Source organism: Cyclopterus lumpus, chromosome 10 (assembly GCF_009769545.1).
Source record: "Cyclopterus lumpus isolate fCycLum1 chromosome 10, fCycLum1.pri, whole genome shotgun sequence".
Lineage (NCBI taxonomy): Eukaryota > Metazoa > Chordata > Actinopteri > Perciformes > Cyclopteridae > Cyclopterus > Cyclopterus lumpus.
This window is the reverse complement of record NC_046975.1, coordinates 7,751,727-7,770,798: the sequence shown is the minus strand read 5'-3', so window position 1 is coordinate 7,770,798 and position 19,072 is coordinate 7,751,727. Positions and strand designations below refer to the sequence as shown.

Below are 19,072 nucleotides of genomic sequence, written 5' to 3'. Positions count from 1 at the left end.
AACGTTGCACACGTTCGTTCGCTCCCACACACATCCATAATGAGTTTTATCGAGGGAAGTGCATGCGGTTTTAATGGATCACTGCAAATGCCATTCTCACTCGCACTATTGTATTCCGGTTCCAACGAGACGCTTCTCTTTCCCCTGTGTCACCTGTTTTTTTTCTCAGAGACGCGCGGCATGAACACTCTAAATGATGATGCATGGCAGGTGCAGGAAACCAAAGTCCCCGGTGAGCGAAGAAACAAGCTGCGCTGCAGCCGTAACCATGTAATGTTTGGAACAAACGATGGGTCAATATGTAATATTCAGTGTGATTAGGAGGTTGTTGCCTTAAAGAAAATTGCTTGGGGTTGGTATAGTGGTCCAAGTGTTGCTCCAAGTACCGATGAAATATGATGAACCATGTGTTTTTAGTATATCGCCCCTTCTTGGATATCACAGCAATAACCTGCAGGGTGTCTTTTGGCATCAACGTCCACCAGGGCTCAATGATCAACATATTCAATTTTGAGAAGTCAACGGTCCAAGGTCAAGGTCCATTTCCATTCTTGTGATACTTTGGGCACACCTTGGGCAAATGTCTTTGAATTTGGCACGCACCCCACTTGGACTCGAGGATGAACTGATTACAATTTGAGGGGTCACGACCTCACAACACACACTTTTTGACTGTAACTTAATAATTCATATGCTAATATGAAGGTCATGGAAACATTGTGGTTATCGCAAATGAACTATTGCTACCAAGTTGTTTCTTCATATTTTTCATATGCTAATTATGACAATTTCACACAAATGTCGAGCAGGATAAAGGGATGTAGGGATGAGACTTTGGGCGACACCTCCAAAGCGTGCTCAGTCGGTTCAGTGAGCAGTTTGGCGCTGCAGGTCCATTTCTATCCACTTAATAGAGCCACATTTGAATTTTAATTTGATTCAGCATTTACTAATTGAGTCCCATCTTGTCCGTCTCATCTTTTACATGTCATGTCATTTTCTTATTTTGTACAGTGTGTTACTGAGTGCCAAGTATCCCCTATTCTCTCTCTCTCGCTCTCTTTTTCTCACATACTTCCACACATTTCACACTGTTTTACTGCCTTGTTTTTCCCTTCCTTATGCTTTGCCCTTCACTCTAGTGGGAACCGTATTCAAGGCTGCGTTCTATATCATGTATTGTTCTTGTTGTACCAATTAATAAAGTCCTACTTTCAGTTGAATTAGTACATATAAAAGGCTCAATCTGCTGCATTGAGGCCTGTGCGTGGAAATTCCGTAATTATGAACATACTATGAAATGTGTTTTTTGTGCTCTTCTCCCTTTTCTCACGCTCAGTAAGTGAAAAGCATTCTACACTGTGCTGCTTTTTTTTTCCCCGCCTTGAAAGCGGAAGCCGCTCAAGGCCCGAAGCGGCCATTAATGCGCATTATAAGCTCAGGAACGTCACCGAGAGAAAAGCATTGATCTGATTAGAATGCAGCGCCTTATTTGGCCCCCCACATCTGTCATAGCGCCATGTAACATGTGATTGGGTTTTGGGATTTGCGGAATAACTGAGATAGATTTTCATGTCCGCTTCAAGCTGTCGCCCCGATCCATCTCTCTTTGAGCACATGCAGATTGGCTGCGCCCACCGCTCATGGTGATAGGGAGTGATTGGATTTTGCATATGTAATCACTGGTTATGGCATGTTAATTGTACAGCACGGTGGCCTGTGGGATGTAACATTAGATATGAGCGGACACACATACACACACACACACGCACACACACACGCAAACACTTTGATGTTGTGCAACTGCTTCCAAGTAGTGTTTGTTTAGACTAGAGGATGTGTTTGCGTCCCAATTATTGTCATTGTCGTTGGATGGGATGATTTGCATAATCGTCACTGTGATTGTGGAGCAGATACTTTCCCCGGCGAGCAGTTGGGGTTCTCAGGATGATTTGCTCGCTGATATTAAGGAACCCATGTGCTCTACTCTCTCAGGCCTGCTGGAGTTCTCGCCCGTCCTCCTGCGATACTTCATCTCAGGTATGGGTCCGTTACTAGAGCTAGATGCAGTAGTGCAGTAGTGTGAACATATCAACACGTTGTGCAAAGTCCCTTGTGTCACGTGCAGTAAAGAAGTTTCCCTTTGTCATCCTTTGTGATAAGTGAGGGGGAAGGACAAAGAAGCGAAGAGGCCGAGGAACGGTAATATCCCACAACCCCCCCCCCCCCCAGCGTTAGCCTAGAACTTAAATCCACCTGTGGAGCTATTGGCGTGCCTCTTCCTCTCTGGTCCAGCCCATCTGTTCGTCTGAGTAGAAATACAGAGCCCGTCACCACTTCCCCGGGCTAAGTTTCCTCCCAGGCCCTTCCTCTCCTCCATACTTTCCGGGCGCGACTCTCGAGTTAGCGGCGGAGCCGTGAAGAGGCGGCGTGAAGATCCAGCAGACGATTTTCATCTGCTTAATTCCTCACTCTGCCTCTCTCTGTTTGATTGCGTCCGTACGCCTGATGAGTAACAGTTAACCCAGTCACGCAGCTGCGTGATTCCCGGCACACTGATTCATCCAGTGCCACAATGGCGCCACCGCTTCGCTCGCCTCTCCCTCGCCCCTCCCTCACGAACCGCTAATGAAGTGAATCACAACTGTTTTTCCCCCGATCCCTTTACCCAAACAGCTGATGGTGAGCGATTGCATCCACAATACTCTTTTAATTAGTGTAGAGAATAAATTGGTTGAGCATGCCTTTTTCCTTAATTGCTTTTTCCTCAGCTTGGATTTAATTGGGCTGCAGCACTGTTTATTGATCTCCTTTGATGTGGTTTAATTTGGATAATTTTATATATTTATTTTGGAAGTGACGAGTCGGTTTGTCTTGGGACGGTGAGTGTCCGGCGAGCCTTGGGGTCCGGGCACATGTGGAGAGGTGATCAAACTGAGGAAGCGGTGAAGCAGCTCCACTACAATCTGAGAGGCATCAAGTGAACCGCTCTTTGATCTCACATCAACACCTCATGAATGCCAATGCAGAGCAGTAAAGTGAGGGGGCGGGGCCTTCTAAGCTCGAGCCACTACATATTCCTTCCAGCAGCTACTTTGTACCTGATTCATGCTGTGTCATCTCTCCCCCTCCCGCCTGCCGCAACAAAGACCAATTTTCAGCCTCCGCCTCCGTAGTTTCATAATTAGTGTGCTTCTCTGCGTGTGATTGTGGGTTTGCTAGGTGTGTGTGTGTGTGTCTGTGTGTGTGTGTATGTGCTTGCGTGGGTTTGCTAGATATAGACGTCAGTGCGTGTGTGCGTGCGTGTGTGCGTGTGTGCGTGTTTGCTTGTGGGAGTATTTGTTTGTGGGAGTATTTGTTTGTGTGATTGTTCTCCATTTACTTCCTTTTTTTTTTTTTTTTTACCGATGTTACTCCCCACACTCCACCCGTGTAACTCCACTCTCTCCCTCGCAGGGGGCAACTTCACCTTGGCCGAGCTGGGGGTATGCGAGCCGACCCCCCCGCCGCACCCTGCCGCCGCGCCCTACTGTCCCGACCTGGGCCTCCTCCAGAGGGGTTACTCCCTGAGCGCCGGCTCCGACGCTGACTCGGACCCCGAGGGGCCGCTGTCCCCGGAGCGAGCCATCCAGCTGTGGGCCGGGCGAGGACGGGTAAAGTCCCGCCGAAGCTCAGGAGTGTCCAGTCGCGAGAACTCCGCCCTCACCCTCACCGACTCTGAGAATGACAACAAGTCCGACGACGAGTCAGGTAGGACAAAGGGCTCTTTGGATGTGTACATCCAAACACAGGCCCACTGGTTTGAGGAGAGAGCGAGGAAGGGAGGGAGGGAGTGAAAACAAATCAAGGAGGACGCGTCAGACTGATATAGCGGAATAGTCAATGTCTAAAGGGATTGGGGGCGAGAATGTATAACTTCAACTTCGATATTGTTGAAATCTTTACACCGCCTCTCAAACAGACAGCCATTATATGAATTGCGAGTGAGTCGGATTTATTGATTTATCCTGTTTCTGATCTGAACAACAGTGGTTGTGGACCCCCCCTCCACCTCCCTCCAAAACCCCACAGAGCCATCCTTATATTCCTTCAATAGCACTCAGCCCTCTAACTCTACCCTCTTATACCGCGTATCTGATAAGATCTCACAAGTGGTCTGCCAATCCACATAAAAAAAAAATGTTGGGGAGCTGAAGTATTTTCTCTCCTGTCATCCGAGACGGCGATGCAGTGAGAGAGAAGAAGCCTTCGAATCTTCGAGCAGGTGCGAAAATTGTGATGTTCCTGGAGTGACTTTCCATCCTGTGGCAACTTTGTTTGTTGCCAACTTCCCGTTTTCTTGTTAATCGTGACGTCGTCGTAAAACCTGCGCGGATGCTTCGCCGGAGGGGGTCAGCAGAGGTTAATGAAAAGCGGAAGGGAGGAAAAGCAACAGTCTAATTAATTGAATTCTCGACGGGAGCGAATATCAGCTGTGGATCAACCTCTGTTGGACTGCGGGCCTCCGAATCAGAAACAACTTATGCCGGCTGATCAAACTACTCAACACCTATTAAACACGTCAAGAAACACCTTCCCTGAGACGCGCCTCTCATCCCACCGCCCGATAATTGCTTTGTGGTTAATTACCGAGCTAATCTCGCCGCCGCAGATATCAGCCGCAGCCGCCGCTCTCACTCAGTCTGTCTCAGGGCCAGGAGAAAACGCCACTGAGCGCTCCGTCGCCAGCATTTTCCAGACCTTCGTGAAATTAGTTTCTTAATCCCGCTCTACATTGTGATAATGGTTTTGCCTGCAGTATGATCTCGCTGAGCGACGATTGTCGAGAGGATCAAAAGTTGTTGTCTCGTCTTCACTTTCCCAGAAAGGATGACTTCGCGCGTTCATATTTTCGTCACGGGCATTTTAGTTGCTCGCACAGGATCCAAGCATTCACTCGTCTGTTCATTCCTATTCATGATTATGTAGAGCGCTGCTCAATTAAAGTAAATTCCACTAAATGCCGGTTTGCCCTTCTGTGCTGAAGCTTTCAAGGGAACCACCGCCTCTCAGGGTCGTCTCTTGGTTTTCATAGACCAGAGATTTAGATCAGGTAGGCAGCGCGACGAGATCAGAGGCAACGCGGCAGCCTGATAAAAGCACCAGGTGTGTGAGCGCGTCAAGTCAACTCGTTAGTTATGTAGTCGTTCTGAATGAGGATAACTCTCAACCCGTCGCTCCTGCAAACAGAACGTCTGATAGCGAATGCACGAGATTCCACTCCCACCAGACCCGAGCAGCGCGGGAAGCCGGATTTACCAGAGTGTACGTTACTGCCATTGTCTCTCTATATGCTACTCTGTTTGTCTGCGGGACTGTGCATGTGTGTGTGTGTGTGTGTGTGTGTGTGTGTATGTGTGTGTGTGTGGAAGTGTGAAACAGGAGCGACAGGAGTGTCAAAACAGCAGGAGGAGGATCTGAGGGTCTAATAATAGCGATTGACAGGCAGTCGGAGAAACAACATCATAAACACATGCTAAAAAATCCAAAAGACGGTGACGTGCTAAAAACACCAAACAGCACGCCGCCCCGCTCTCATCTCGCCGCGTCTCTTAACACGCTTCAGAAGTCTCACCTCCACTTCTCCGCTCCTCCTCCTCCTCTTCCTCCTCCTCCTCCTCCTCTTCCTCCTTCTCCTCCTCCTCTTGATCTGCCTCCTCTCCCGCCTTTCGTCTTCATCAAGCTTCTTCTTCATCGCCTCTCACCATCTCTCGTTATGCTCCTGTCAGTGCGGCTTGCCAGCGTGACTGACAGGTGTCGGTTTAAGGGTCTTGGGTTCCCCTTCGGGGCAGGAGTGCACACGTGGATGAGTGTGCACGTGCGCCCTATTGCAGATTTCACTACCAAAATAGAACGCCCTGCAGAGACATGGTGACAGATATCACAAACCTCAGGGAAAGGTGTGTGTGTGTGTGTGTGTGTGTGTGTGTGTGTGTGTGTGTGTGTGTGTGTGTGTGTGTGTGTGTGTGTGTGTGTGTGTGTGTGTGTTTGTGTGTGTGTGTGTTGGGGTGTGTGTGTGTGTGTGTGTGTGTGTGTGTCTGCGTGTGTGTGTGTGTGTGCATGCAGGCGGGCAGGCATGCGTGCCTGCCCGCCTGCATGCACACACGCAGACTTGTGTGTGTGAGTGCGTCTGTGTTGGGGTGTGAGTGTGTGTGTGTGTGTGAGTGAGTTTTTGTGTCAGCAGGGCAACCGGCTGCAGAGCTGGATGATATCACAGCTTTCTTTTGTCTAATTTCTCATTTTGTTTAGTTATGATAATAATAATTATTCATGTACTAATTGGACTCCAATTATAAGTTCAACATAGGGTGCCCTATTTCAGGTTTCCTAACGACAGGTACAGTTTTTTTAATGTCTAAAACAGGTCAAGTTGAGATGTCTGGAAGAAGAGAATAAAAACAAAAATAACAAACCCAGAGTCGATAACAAATTAAAGAGTGTGATCTTTTGGATGGATAGCATTCGTCAGCCATGGTGCCTGGTGCCTTTGCTAGTCTCAACACAATTAGCACCAGCAATACACCTTAAGTAAACAAGTAGAATTGAATATGTTTTTGTTAGGAGAACTTCTGCATGGATAAATACATGGGGCCATGCTGCTGTATTCATATATAAGTGTGTGTGCACGCGACGGACAGAGGGAGAGAAATATGGAATATAGCAGAAGATATAGAAGATATGCTTTAATTAAGCAAAACAGCCCCAGATAACAGGCCAACCAAATCAAAATGGTAAGTCTAACAACTTCTGCCAAGGAGAGGACTGAGGTACAACACATGAAGTGTGAGACATCGCGCCCCCGCGTGACCGACCTGAAGACATCTCGATTCACGCCTTTTAAGGCAGATGACCTGCGGTGACGTACGTGACCGAGCCCAGCTGTGCAGCGGGGCAACAGGTGGTCCTCTCCATCAGGAAACAGACATCTCAGACATGACATCACATTCCCTTTCAGTCGATTCACTCGGCAGTGTGAGTCATGTTTTTAAGTCTTGCAGAGCAGCCACCAGTCTCGAGGAAAGAATGATTATGCCGTGAGGAGGTTAATAAGTCAGAGATGAAATCCCGGAGCATTGGCAGGCGATTTTTCACCATTTGAAGAATCTCACAAACTGAGATGGCAGAGGAGAGGACCCCCTGAGGCAGCCTCCGGAGGTTACCACCCACAGGAACCACTAAACCCTCTTTGAGCAGGTGCCACAGAGCTAACTGACCCAACTCAGGAGAGGTGTTCTTCACAAGGTATATATATTGATATTTTGAAAACTCCCCATATTTATCAATGGATGGAGTTTCGCAGTCGTCCCGGAGAGCTTTTATCACGTGACACAATATTAGTACTTCCGTCACGTTATTTTAAATCATCAAGCGGAGACATCCCAGGTAGACTAATATATATCGCCATGGAACTTCCTCAGTGGATTACTTACATTAATGTACTGTATATTGATGTACTTACATTAATTAATGAACTACTGAAGTGAAGATTTCTGACTCAGAGTATGAGGGAAAAAGTCATTTTAAAGATGTGTTTATAAAATTCCAAACATTTTACAAGACACTACAGGTGCACAGGTTTTAAAGAAAATAACTAATATATATCACCAAAATATATATATGTGTCTATTAGGGTATTAGGACAACTGGCTCAGTGGTGAGCAGGGTCTTCCTTCAATCAGAGGATCGGTGGTTCGATCCCCGCCTTTGCTAGCTCATGTCGATGTGTCCTTGGGCAAGACACTTAACCCCAAAATTGCTCCCTTAGCTGTGCCTACGATGTGTGAATCAAAACAGCCCAAAATCTCAAAAATGGCCAGAGTGTGAATACAAATGTGTTTCCCCCTCGGATATGAAAATATAATCCCAGTATGATTCCAGTGTAAATTGATGAACAATAATGCGCGCACATATGTGCAAATACACAGATTGACTTTCCGAGGCCGTGAACACCCCAGATGACGGAGGCACATGACATGAAATGATAGCGTGTTCAAATTCATCCAGATATGTGCTTCGCCTGTTTCCTCTGCAGACCTCTGGCACCTGTTAAATCAGTTTCTAAAATAAACTGTGATTATTTTTTTATTCTTTTTTTTATTCTTTTTAATTTGCTGCTAAATTCCAATTACCGACAAGTATGTAAAGCCTGTTAAATTAGTTTCCTAAATGCAACTCAGGGATTTCTTCCCTACATCCAGCTTTATTGTCAAGTATTGAATAAAGACACTTTGCTTTTATTGCTCCTTCCAGACACTATTAAAATAAAGAGACTAGAACGTCGACCTGGCAGGGCCAATCCGAGTTGGGTTTACACTAGCAGCACAGGGAGACAAACAAATACGGGCGCGGAGAGCGGCAGTGGGAGATTTCATTTTGGCAAAGTGGAGGAGGAGATTTACTGACACGCTGTGCACCGCCTCGTAAAACGTCCGTCTGGAAACACAGGCAGGAGAATAGGAGCGCTTGTAAATTCCCACAGCAGTGCCTGATGACTGCATCCAAACTGCATTGATCAGGAGGGAGAATGATTAAAACATGCATTAGATGAAATAAGATCAGGCTTTGACATTGAGTTACACCTGAAGCCTCTTTTCTCCTACCACCACTTTATGGCCACAATCCATAGTCCAGCGCTATGTGCTGTGTGTGTGTGTGTGTGTGTGTGTGTGTGTGTGTGTGGTCCATATGGGTGGTCATTAATGAGCACCCTATTAAGGAATCAGGCAGAATCTAATTCAACTCCACCATTGTTTTCCATCAACAAATCTTGGCTTTACTCATATGGACGACTTCCTAAACACAGGTTTGCAGTGGCCCCGCCCAATCCCACATGCACGCCGATTGGCTGCTCTCTCTGCGACTCAATCTCTCCATCTGGCCGACTGGATAATAAATCATAGGGCGGTATCGTGACGTATGTGACAGGATGTATTAATCTCGTAATTAGAGAATGAAAAGGTGGCGCTAAATTTGGTCTGGCCTTTCCGCCTAACCCTGCCACCTGCCTGGGCATGCTCAATTGCCTGGTTTCCCTCACGGGCTCCCTTGTTTTATTGGGGACTTTCTTTGCTCTTAGAAGCTGGTTTATGTTTCTTAAACTTTATGTTAATTCTCTCCTTTTTTTTCTTCTTTTTTTTTTTGACGAAGCAGAACAACTTTTCCAAATGCCCCCTTAAAACATCTGCAGTCAAAAGAATAGCATTTTGTTTTTGGTAGCTGGAGCTGTAATTAGGCTTTATAAAAGCCGCGTTGGGCAAAGTGATTCCTGATTAACTAATCAAATCCGCTAGCACAGGTGGCAGAGTGCCTGCACCCGTGCTGTCCTCTTTATTCTTTTTATTTTTTTTATTTTTTACATACCGCCATAAATCAAACCAAATCAACCGCGCTCACATCAGCTGATGTGTCGTTGCTTTAGGGAATGTTTCGAAGTGGCGCGCTCAAAGGATTGTCTTGCAATCAAGGTAAATTAAGATAATGTTTAATCATGATCATTTAGAAGTTTGAATTAACAAGGGCTCTGTACTTTGGAAATCATGTTGTAATTATATGTCACGCAGTGATTGTAGGCGCCTTTTCTTTCAACTCGCAGCACCAGTAACTCAGTCCATGCAGCTCCTGTCTATCAAATCCAGGCAACACTTATAGAGTTGGACTGGCGGGGTCCCCCAAGACCGCCGCTGTCCCCTCAGGGCATCTGTGAGTGCATGTGAGTAAGAAACTGAGAGGGAGAGCTTGTGTGTGTGCGCACGAACACCCGTGTGTTAGCAAGGTTGGGGGCATTAGCCTCTGATTGAGTTTTCAGAGAGCAACGTGGGGTGCGAAAGGTTCGACAATGGTCTAACAGAATTAGTAGCTTGTGATGAATGGTGTGTGAGAGCAGCACTGACAGCTCGCTTTCACAAACACACGCCACTGTGAGTGTGCGCGTGCGCGCGTGTGTCTGCGCGCATGTACGCCTCCATACTTCACCCCCTGGCTCAAGGACTTTTTGTCCATGCAGCGAGAGCTCAGATGCTGGAATGAGCAAAGTAGCGGTGGACACACACGCGCGCACACACACACACGCAAACACACATACATGCACACACACACACACACACACTCGCACACACATACATGCGTGAGTAAGTGTCCGTATTTGGGTTAAGCCTAGAGTCTGAAAAATGCCCCGCGGTCAGGATCAATGAAGATTGGTTCATACAACATACAAACCTGTTCACACACTCGGACAAAATATGGGCAATGAATAGAAGCATTCGTTGACATCGTTGGACCAGAAGTGAGGACACGCACTAAGACGGACACACACACACACACACACACACACAGAGAGAGAGATGCACAAGGGCAGTGTTTAATAAAAGCCCTGGGATATTGATCACAATAGATGGATGCTAACTCACATTAAAGAGAGTGATGGAGAGAGGAGAGGAAGAAGAAGAAGAAAACATGAGCGATGAATAAATGGAAAAGGGAGAGATTGAAGGAGGGATTTTCACATTCAGCTGACAATGCCGGCATTGGCTGAAAAAAAATAGATAACATGTTCCTTTTGTGAGGAAGCGGCAGGTGCATCCGCAGTGAGGGTCCACCCATACTAACAGTATTATTATCAGGTGACAGATATTCACAGGAGCCGGGGGGGGGATATCGTTTGCGTCGGATTTGTAACTTGCTGACGACCGCGCTGCTGCCCTAATAGGGAATTTAGTTAGCCGTAATGGCCTCTCATGCCATCTTCAGACCTGCCGGAGAAAGAGAGAGGGAGTGAGGGAGAGAGGGAGAGAGGGAGAGAGGGAGCGGGCGCACTGAGAGCAAATTGAGAATTCTCCAGCCAATTATGAGCGATCATATTTTCCTCTGCATGTCTCTGAAACTAGTTTAGTAGTTTAATGGTCAGCGCTTTGCCTCCTAATGAAGGCTGGAGGTATCAGATGGAGAGAAAGAACGAGGGGGGGAGGGGGGGGCGGGGGCGGGGTGACGGGAGGCGCAGTCGCTTTTACTATTTATTTACTTCACTATTTATTCATTCATTTATTTATACCCTATCTTGTGTCCATTTTGAATTTCTTGCTCATCCAGTTTCTTTTTTCTTTCTGTTGCTCTCAAAACTCACGCTTTCTTTCTGTCATAACCCTTTTTTTTGTTTCTGTGTCTTTCTTTTTTGCTTTCTTTCCTCCAACCCACAGCTTACCTAGATGATGAGGAGGATCAGGATCCGTTTGGGGACTATGTAATCAGTAAGTCACGTCTGACTGTGGCCTCTCCTAGATTACTCGGGCCACCTCAGGCCCATCTGTTCTGTGTGATTGTGTTTGATGTGCTTCTGTGCCCTCTGCTGCCTTTGTCTGTGCGTGATTTACTGTTTTGTCTATAAGTTGATGTGCTGTTGTTTTTTGTTTGGTTTTTATGAAACAGGCTGTTGCACACAATGTAATAGATTCAAACTGGGCTCCAGCTGAGAGTACAACATTATCCCCGAGTCGGTTCAAAGGCTTGCTCGTTTTGGAAAGTGTGATTGCACATATTACTGTAATTGTTGTAATGAAACATTTTCTTCAGCTTATTGCTAAAAGTGGCCAGGATGTTGGCGTTAGGTGGGAAACAGGGACAGTCAAATAATTGGTTTCTGTGCATTACTCTTGTTTTCTCCGATACGAGTCGACCATTGTTCTTTTTCACATGGCTCATCTACATTTACGAGCGCCTTTCATTATGATCCCCTGTTCATTAGTGCACGTCCAACTGGTTAATCTCTTTGCACTTGATCAGAGAAAATTTCCCAGAGGGTGAGTTTTTGTGTGTGTGTGTGTGTGTGCGCGTGTTTCTTTTTACTCCCTACCGGAAACTCAGCCGTATTTACTCGCGTCTCGGAGATTGTTTGTCTCTGCGAGCGAGAATTAGTGTTAATGTTCGTGTTATTGGGCTGTGGAGTTTTCATCTGTTTTCATTAGTTGAATGAGAGTGCTTGGAGCGGGAGGGAGTTGACTGCTTAGTAAGGAAGGAAGGAAAACAAACCTTTGTGTGTTGGGAGGTGAAGGTCACTTTTTATGACATATGGTTTGCGTAATAGGATTTGTCTCGCACAATATGAACATGTTGGACGTGGTACTTTAGGTCACAACCTTGGAGTGAATAGTAAAGGAGTAAGACATCCAGCAAAGAGCTGAGGAGATAATGGACCACAGGTTCTGGGTGCCCTCCGCTTGGAATCATGTACCAAATTAAGGTTAATCTTCTTGAAGCACTTTTCAATAAAAAGAAAGAGGTGAAATCATGTTTTACAGCGTGTATTCTACCTATTAGTTAATTTACTAGTAGAGTAATCGGATGAAGAAATGCTTTGGCTTCATTGATGAGCAGTAGTGAATATGCAGAAACTATGCATTTAAGTGCGATAGTTACAGGTTTACATATTTCAGACTTACTTTTACTGTCCCGGAATTCCCAAAGTCAGTGTAAACCGTCACCTATAGTGGTCATTTGCGTAAAAACATACAATTTAAATTATTCCAAAATACATTGTATATTTGTTTAGATTCTTGCTTTGATGACAAGACAACTCTTGCTATAATAATGTATTGTAAGTTGCTTGTCGCTAGTATGTTTTCCCTATTTGTATTGTTTTGAAAACATCTCCTTCAAACAAGTGTATTTTTTCAAGTTTCTCGCCCAAAACTAAATGTTACAAGATGATATATCTTTGCTCAATAGCCGTTTGTCCTGAATAGGGCCAGACGTATCGTAACTCAGTGGAACCTCCGTTAGCCGTTAGCCGTTAGCCATTATTTAGCCAAGCAGGACTGTGCTGCCCAGCGGCTGTTAACAACTAACGTCAACTGGCTCTCGTTCTGCCGATTTCAACACATATTTATCGTCTAATTCCATCTGCACTCTGTTGATTAGTAGCAACGCAAACCTGCGGGGAGCTTAATGTTTCTCCAGAAATAGTTTCAGCCCTAACAAATTGACAGATTGATATGCAGCTCAAAAACTTGATTTGTCCTGACCTACACATGAACGGTATGGAAATAATGGAACTCGACACTGACATTTTTAAATGAAATTGCTGTTAATATAAATTCAGATGCGGCTCTTGGTGGTTAAATTAGAGTACCTGTATGAGGCAAAGTTATCACAGCTGATATTTACTGATGTTAATTTCCCTCAATGCCTTATTTTATTACTTTCTGTCACATCAGAAATATACTATTTACTGATCACAGTCGCCTTGGTTTCTGGTGAGTAAATATTCACGACTTCCTTTGAAATGAAAGTCTTGAAATATATTAGATTTTCCGTACAGCACATATACAGTATCCACATACTGGGAAGGATAACAGCCATTTTCTATATGCTGATGAATTTCATTCAGAGTTAAGTTGTGTCACAGAACCGGAAGCTGACAGTTCATCACTGATACTGATGTGGAAGATACAGTACTATCAATACCCAAAGCCTGACAACTGTTCTAATCAAAACCTCTCTTTCTCCTACCACCACTTATTAAAGCAGTATTTCATTTATTGGTACATTTGAACTTTTTAGCTCTTCAGCATCATTCAATTTCTTCAAGAACTTCCCAGGCTGACACCACAGGCTTTCTCAATGTATTACTTTGTGTTATACCAAAGGAATACTAAGTTCTTGCAAGAAGTAAGGTCCAGCATACACAGTGAAACATGCACCGCTCTGTATTTTTCTTGTTTGAATGAATTCAAAATTGCAGACAAATGTTCACCTATTAATCTAAAATTCCCAACTAACCTTAATCATATGTCTCAAAATGATGAGAGTTTAGTGCAGCATATAATGGAACAATTACTGAGCTATCAACCGGGTCAAAACATTCAAACAGATGTCACCTGTCCAAAGAATGATATACAACCCACCAGTGACCGTGGAGGACACTGTCATCAATCTTACAACTGGCAGATAGGCGATAGGTGGAAAGAACAGCCATTACTGGTGGCTGACCAGTATCTACTCATGTACTGGTTCCGCCATCAAACATGTATGTTTTTGTTTGTTCTTTCTTTTACTTATACGTTTAAACTATTGGATGATGTGCCCTGGACTTTGGTACAGATATCTATGGTGCCCCGACAGTGAATCCCAACCACTTTGGTGATCACATGACCTTTCCTTTAGTGGCACCATGAGGTTGACGTTTCTGTTTCTACATGAAAAAAAACACTTTTGGATGGATTGACATTAGAATTGGCTGCAGACTTTTATGTTCTCCAGAAAGACGGCAGCTTGTCAGACATGAAATTTAGGAGTAACATCTTATTTCAGGGCCGCGTAGTCACAATGTGGCCAACTGCAATTTAAATATTATTTATTTTATTCTTTTGCATTTTGCATTCCCTTTTTTCCCTGTGAAAGGGTTTTTTCTATATTTTTGGGGGGAGTTTTTCCTGGGACAGGGATGTCGTACGTGTCCATATTGTAAAGCCCTCTGAGGCAAATTTGTAATTTGTGATATTGGGCTGTACAAAATAAACTGGATTGAATTGAATTAAAGGAGAAATGTGAGTGAAAATACCATTTTCAATTAAATATTGTCTCTGCCTACACTTCATATTCTGCAGACTTAAGAAAACATCTTTGTTTCGCACAAATCTTCGCAAAAATCATACCAAAGTCATTTTATATGTGTGTTCAATGAAATGGAGAATACTGAATAAGAAATAATATAAGTAATAATGAAGGAAAAATGATCATTCCCCCGAGCAACCCACATCCCAATTGCAATATAAGTCAAAATATTTTGTTCACAATCGTTCAGCCTTATTTTAAACTACAACCTACTTTATTCACTAATTCAAATAAGCTTTATTGTGCGTTATCCTGCTTGCAGACATCACTGTATCATGGGACTACAATGCTTGTTGAATTTATTATGAGAGCTGTGAGAGGAGAAACACGCACCAGCGATACAGAATAGATGTTATAAAACTGATGAATACCACAAGCCATACACAATAAACGCTATTTCCACATGTATCATTTATGTGTGAATGATATATGTTACCGTACGCTGTAACAGACAGCCTTATTGATCTTTAGAGATATTGTCTGGAGAGGAGGGTCTGAGTTGTATAATTCTGCTTGACTCTTTTATGATTCTTGCGTTTATAGTATCAAGCTGATATCAAGTGTTTAACGGTGTGTAAAAAACAGTAGAAATTTGACTGTAAAATGTATTCATATTAAAAAATCAGTAAGCGTTAACCCCTTCACCCCTGCAGATTCGTTGGCATGTCCATCATAATTAACTCAAATTGTTCAGTCCAAAACATTTCCAATTGATGCCACAAAGCCGCCAGAAAGAGTGGCGTTTTGGATGTGAACATTTCGTGTGTATTACGGCCAGAATGATCTGCTGGGACAAGCAGATGGTGTCAAACAGTGAGGAGAAAAAGTGATTTATCAAACTTTGAAGCCATTTAAGGGAACATTTAAGGGTGACATGTACAGTTCAAGTGGTTAAAGCAATGTCTAAATGCAGCGCAGCAAACATTTCAGCCGGAGATCTATTGGATGTGCCAGATCGCCCGTGGTGGAAAGATGCTGAGGTATGTGAAGACGTAAAGTTTGCAATCCATGTTTTGCATGACAAGAAAGCACATTGCGACAGCCTGGAGACTGCTGACAGATCGCAAACTGAATTTATTGTTTGGAAGTTAGCAGCCACCCTGTCCCGAAGAAAAATCCTGCAGGACAAGTAGTAAAAAATATAAATAAATGTACGAGCTGTAGAGGGCAATTTTTACGAGAGCGAGTGAATAGGGGAGGGAAGCTGCGGGAGACCAGATATCATTCAGAGGTTGTTTTGTGTAATTTTTAGAAGGAACGATTCCAGCAACTGTCTCTTTATTGTTCCCGCATACAAATACATAAAAAAAAAAAAAGAGTCAGTATCATCATTAACAGAATGGAATCAACCGTGTAGTTAATAAACCTTCATGGTCCCCCTTCTTTTTATTTGTGTCCACATATTTTAAAAATAGAACCCATCCAGCACAAGTTCATTTAGAAACAAAAAAAAGCAGCCCTGATAGCTTCTTCACTGTCTCCACATCAACACGCAGCAGCTGCGCTCGGCGCTTCGTCCTCCAGCAGAGTGATTATGACAGGCTGATTGGTGTTTTGTTTTCCCGGGGATGAGAAGATCAATGCAGGCCTGATAGCGAGGGCTGGGCCCACGAGTGTAGAGGAAGGATAAAGAGGGAATGGAAACGAGGCCTTGTCGCTTTCGAGTACGGAAAACGGGGATCAAGAGATTTTAGGGGAGGAGAGGATGGAGTTAAAAACAGATGATAGAAAGCGGATGGAGTTGGGAATTTAGGGGAGATTTTAGAAGATCGCAAAGGAGACGATGGAGAGCGATGGATTACGAAACGGGGGATCTAAGGAAGAGGGCCGATGGGGAAGAGGATCCAGATTGAACAGTACAGTAGAAGAGATGGCTGAGGATTAACATTCTGTGACTGTCTGCGAGTGCTGGGATAATCTGCAGCGTCCCGCAGAGCGCTGTGGGGAGCACACCAAAGCCAGGGGGGTTGAGACCCACCGCCAGGCCTGCCACTGTACACTCTGCGAGTGTGTGCGTGTGTGTGTGTGTGTGTGACTTTCTAGGTGTGGCAGGTGGAATGAGGTGCTGTTTCCAGCCCCCCCACCATGCCGCCCCACTAAACAGCTTTATGGATACGCCCCGCAGGTGGCAAGAGGCGGGCGTGGCACAGGCGTCCAGCGTCACTTTATCCCGGACTCTACCACTCTCCCTCTATGATTTAAAAGATGGAGAATAAAAAAAAAAAAATCTGCAATCCAGCATCATAAGTGCACACGTTTTCCTTCCCTACTCGGGCGAGGAGACGTCAGTGGCTCTTTACAGAGCTTTAATCCATATTGATTTGTACTTCATGCTGTCTCATCGAATGGCGCGCAGCACCGCGGGGCACCGCGCAGCACGGTGAGGCATGGCGTGGCATCAGCTTGCAAGTCTCTGCTGGCCAGTGTTTGTTTATTTGTGAAACAGAAAGAGAGAGAGAGAGAGAGAGAGAGCGAGAGAGAGAGAGAGAGAGAGAGAGAGAGTACCCGATGCGGTTTAATACCAACGTGTACCGTTTTCACTGAGAGCCAGGTCTGATAAGCACATGTCGCACACATGCACTCACCTGTACAAGGTCATCCTTAAGTTGTGATTAAAGACGCACTCCTGCTATAAAAATTCACTCTCAAAGTATCAGGCTCTCTCCTGCCTCTCCAGCCTGGAGCTTGGGTTAAGTATTAAGTAGCTAATGCATACAATTAACTCTGATTGGAGAGTTATTTTCTCCCATTAACAACATACCGGAGCCCAACAAAGTAGTCAATTTGTAAGCGACATTTTACCGCATATTGTTCTTCCTCTTCAAGTTCCAGAAACGTGTTACGATTAAATCATCTTCATTCGAGGAGCTATTGATCGCGACAACCGGCTTCTCCCACAATTAGTTTGAAGGGCTGATTTCTGAAGACATCTGAGTGTAAGTAGTCTCTGTATGTTATCATCAGTTTGACCCACTAAAAATGTATTTAATTATCTTTTATGGAAGTAAAGTAGTCACCTTCTATGGGGAAATATGAGGAGTTTTGAGAAATTGAGTCTGAATATCTTTAGATTAGGTGTTACGCCTAATTTAGTAAAGAATGATTAGAAAAATTATCAATGAAGCTTGTCCTTGCCCGGTGTATAAAGCATGCATGAGGGCCCTGCGTTCGTGTTCGTGAAGCCAAGCCCTTCGCTCAGTCACTGAATAGATACCAAGCGAAGACACGGACCCTGATTAAAACCCCACTGTTCTGCTGTAGAAAAAACTAAAAGCAGCGCAGCGGCAGCGCTGATGTCAATATTTCTGTTAAAAGCGTTTCTTCACCGCTCAATACTTGCTTTAATAGGTTGGCTTTGTTTTGTGAGGAGTCAAATGGGAGGAAAGAGAATAGATGAATAAATCTATATTAGAGTCTCTAACCTCTGATTGTGCAAGTCCTCTAGTTTCTCCACTTAATACTCAGCGCTGGCTAATCATCAGAGACGTCCCTGACTCCGTCTTCCAACGCTCCATAACCGAGCGTGGAGACGCCCTGGCATCTCAGCTGGTCCCAAATCTCCCTTTCATAACCCTTTTCATGGCTAAGCCAAGTATCTGTTGTACAGGCAGAGGAGCTCAAGCCCAGGAAACAGAGGAGTATGACTTTTTGGATCTGTATCAGCTGTTTAGTTTTTTTCGGGCATTTTCCTACTGTCTTCACTTGATGAATCAGTGCATGAAAAGTGTTTTCGTCAGTCCTCGCTCTCTCTCTCTCTCTCTCTCTCTCTCTCTTTGGTTGTCGCGCTGATAGCTCAGTCCACTTTAATTCTATGGCGTACCTGTCCCTCCAGTTCCAATCAATAGTACACCCCGGTCACCTTTTTACCTAATCAATGGGTCAGCCCCGACCACTCCGGCCTCTGTTCCCACTGGTCCCTTTGCAAAGTCCTAACTATCTATCTTAGGGCAGACAGCAGCAAGTCACTGCAATCAATAACAATGCATACAGTGCATAAGCCCCAAGCTGATTCCTGGAATCAGCTCCAGAGCCAATCGGGGCATTTCTAATAGATTGGTATGAACTATGCAAAGACAAATTGGTGGCATACTCAATTCAAGCCACCTGGCAAAGATGCACCACAATAGTCGGAAGAAGCAACCAGAGCTGGTTTGGAATAAAAAAAAAAAATATATATATATATATATATATATATATATATATATATATATATGGTGGCTTTCTTTATTTTTGCAGGATTAAAACACCAATTAAGTGCTGCTGTTGGTTGAAAACTCATGCTCGGGATAAAGAGAGGCAGCCCAAATCCTGTTCAACACTTCCACACGGGCACTCCTCTATTACGAGATACAGTATATGAAATATTTCAGGATGTTTCACAAAATGAGGTTCAGGCTACGACTGTGCAGTTGTATTAGGTAGGAAATAC

General features: G+C 44.6%; 1 protein-coding gene across 1 annotated transcript in view; it reads left to right on the top strand.

Moving 5' to 3' along the window:
* The window catches only part of tenm2 (teneurin transmembrane protein 2), a 146,669-nt gene that overhangs the window by 13,333 nt on the left and 114,264 nt on the right, over nt 1-19,072 (top strand). Inside the window, 1 exon segment of the mRNA XM_034543254.1 lies at nt 3,457-3,750. Within this exon segment, the coding sequence (XP_034399145.1) occupies nt 3,457-3,750 (294 nt within the window).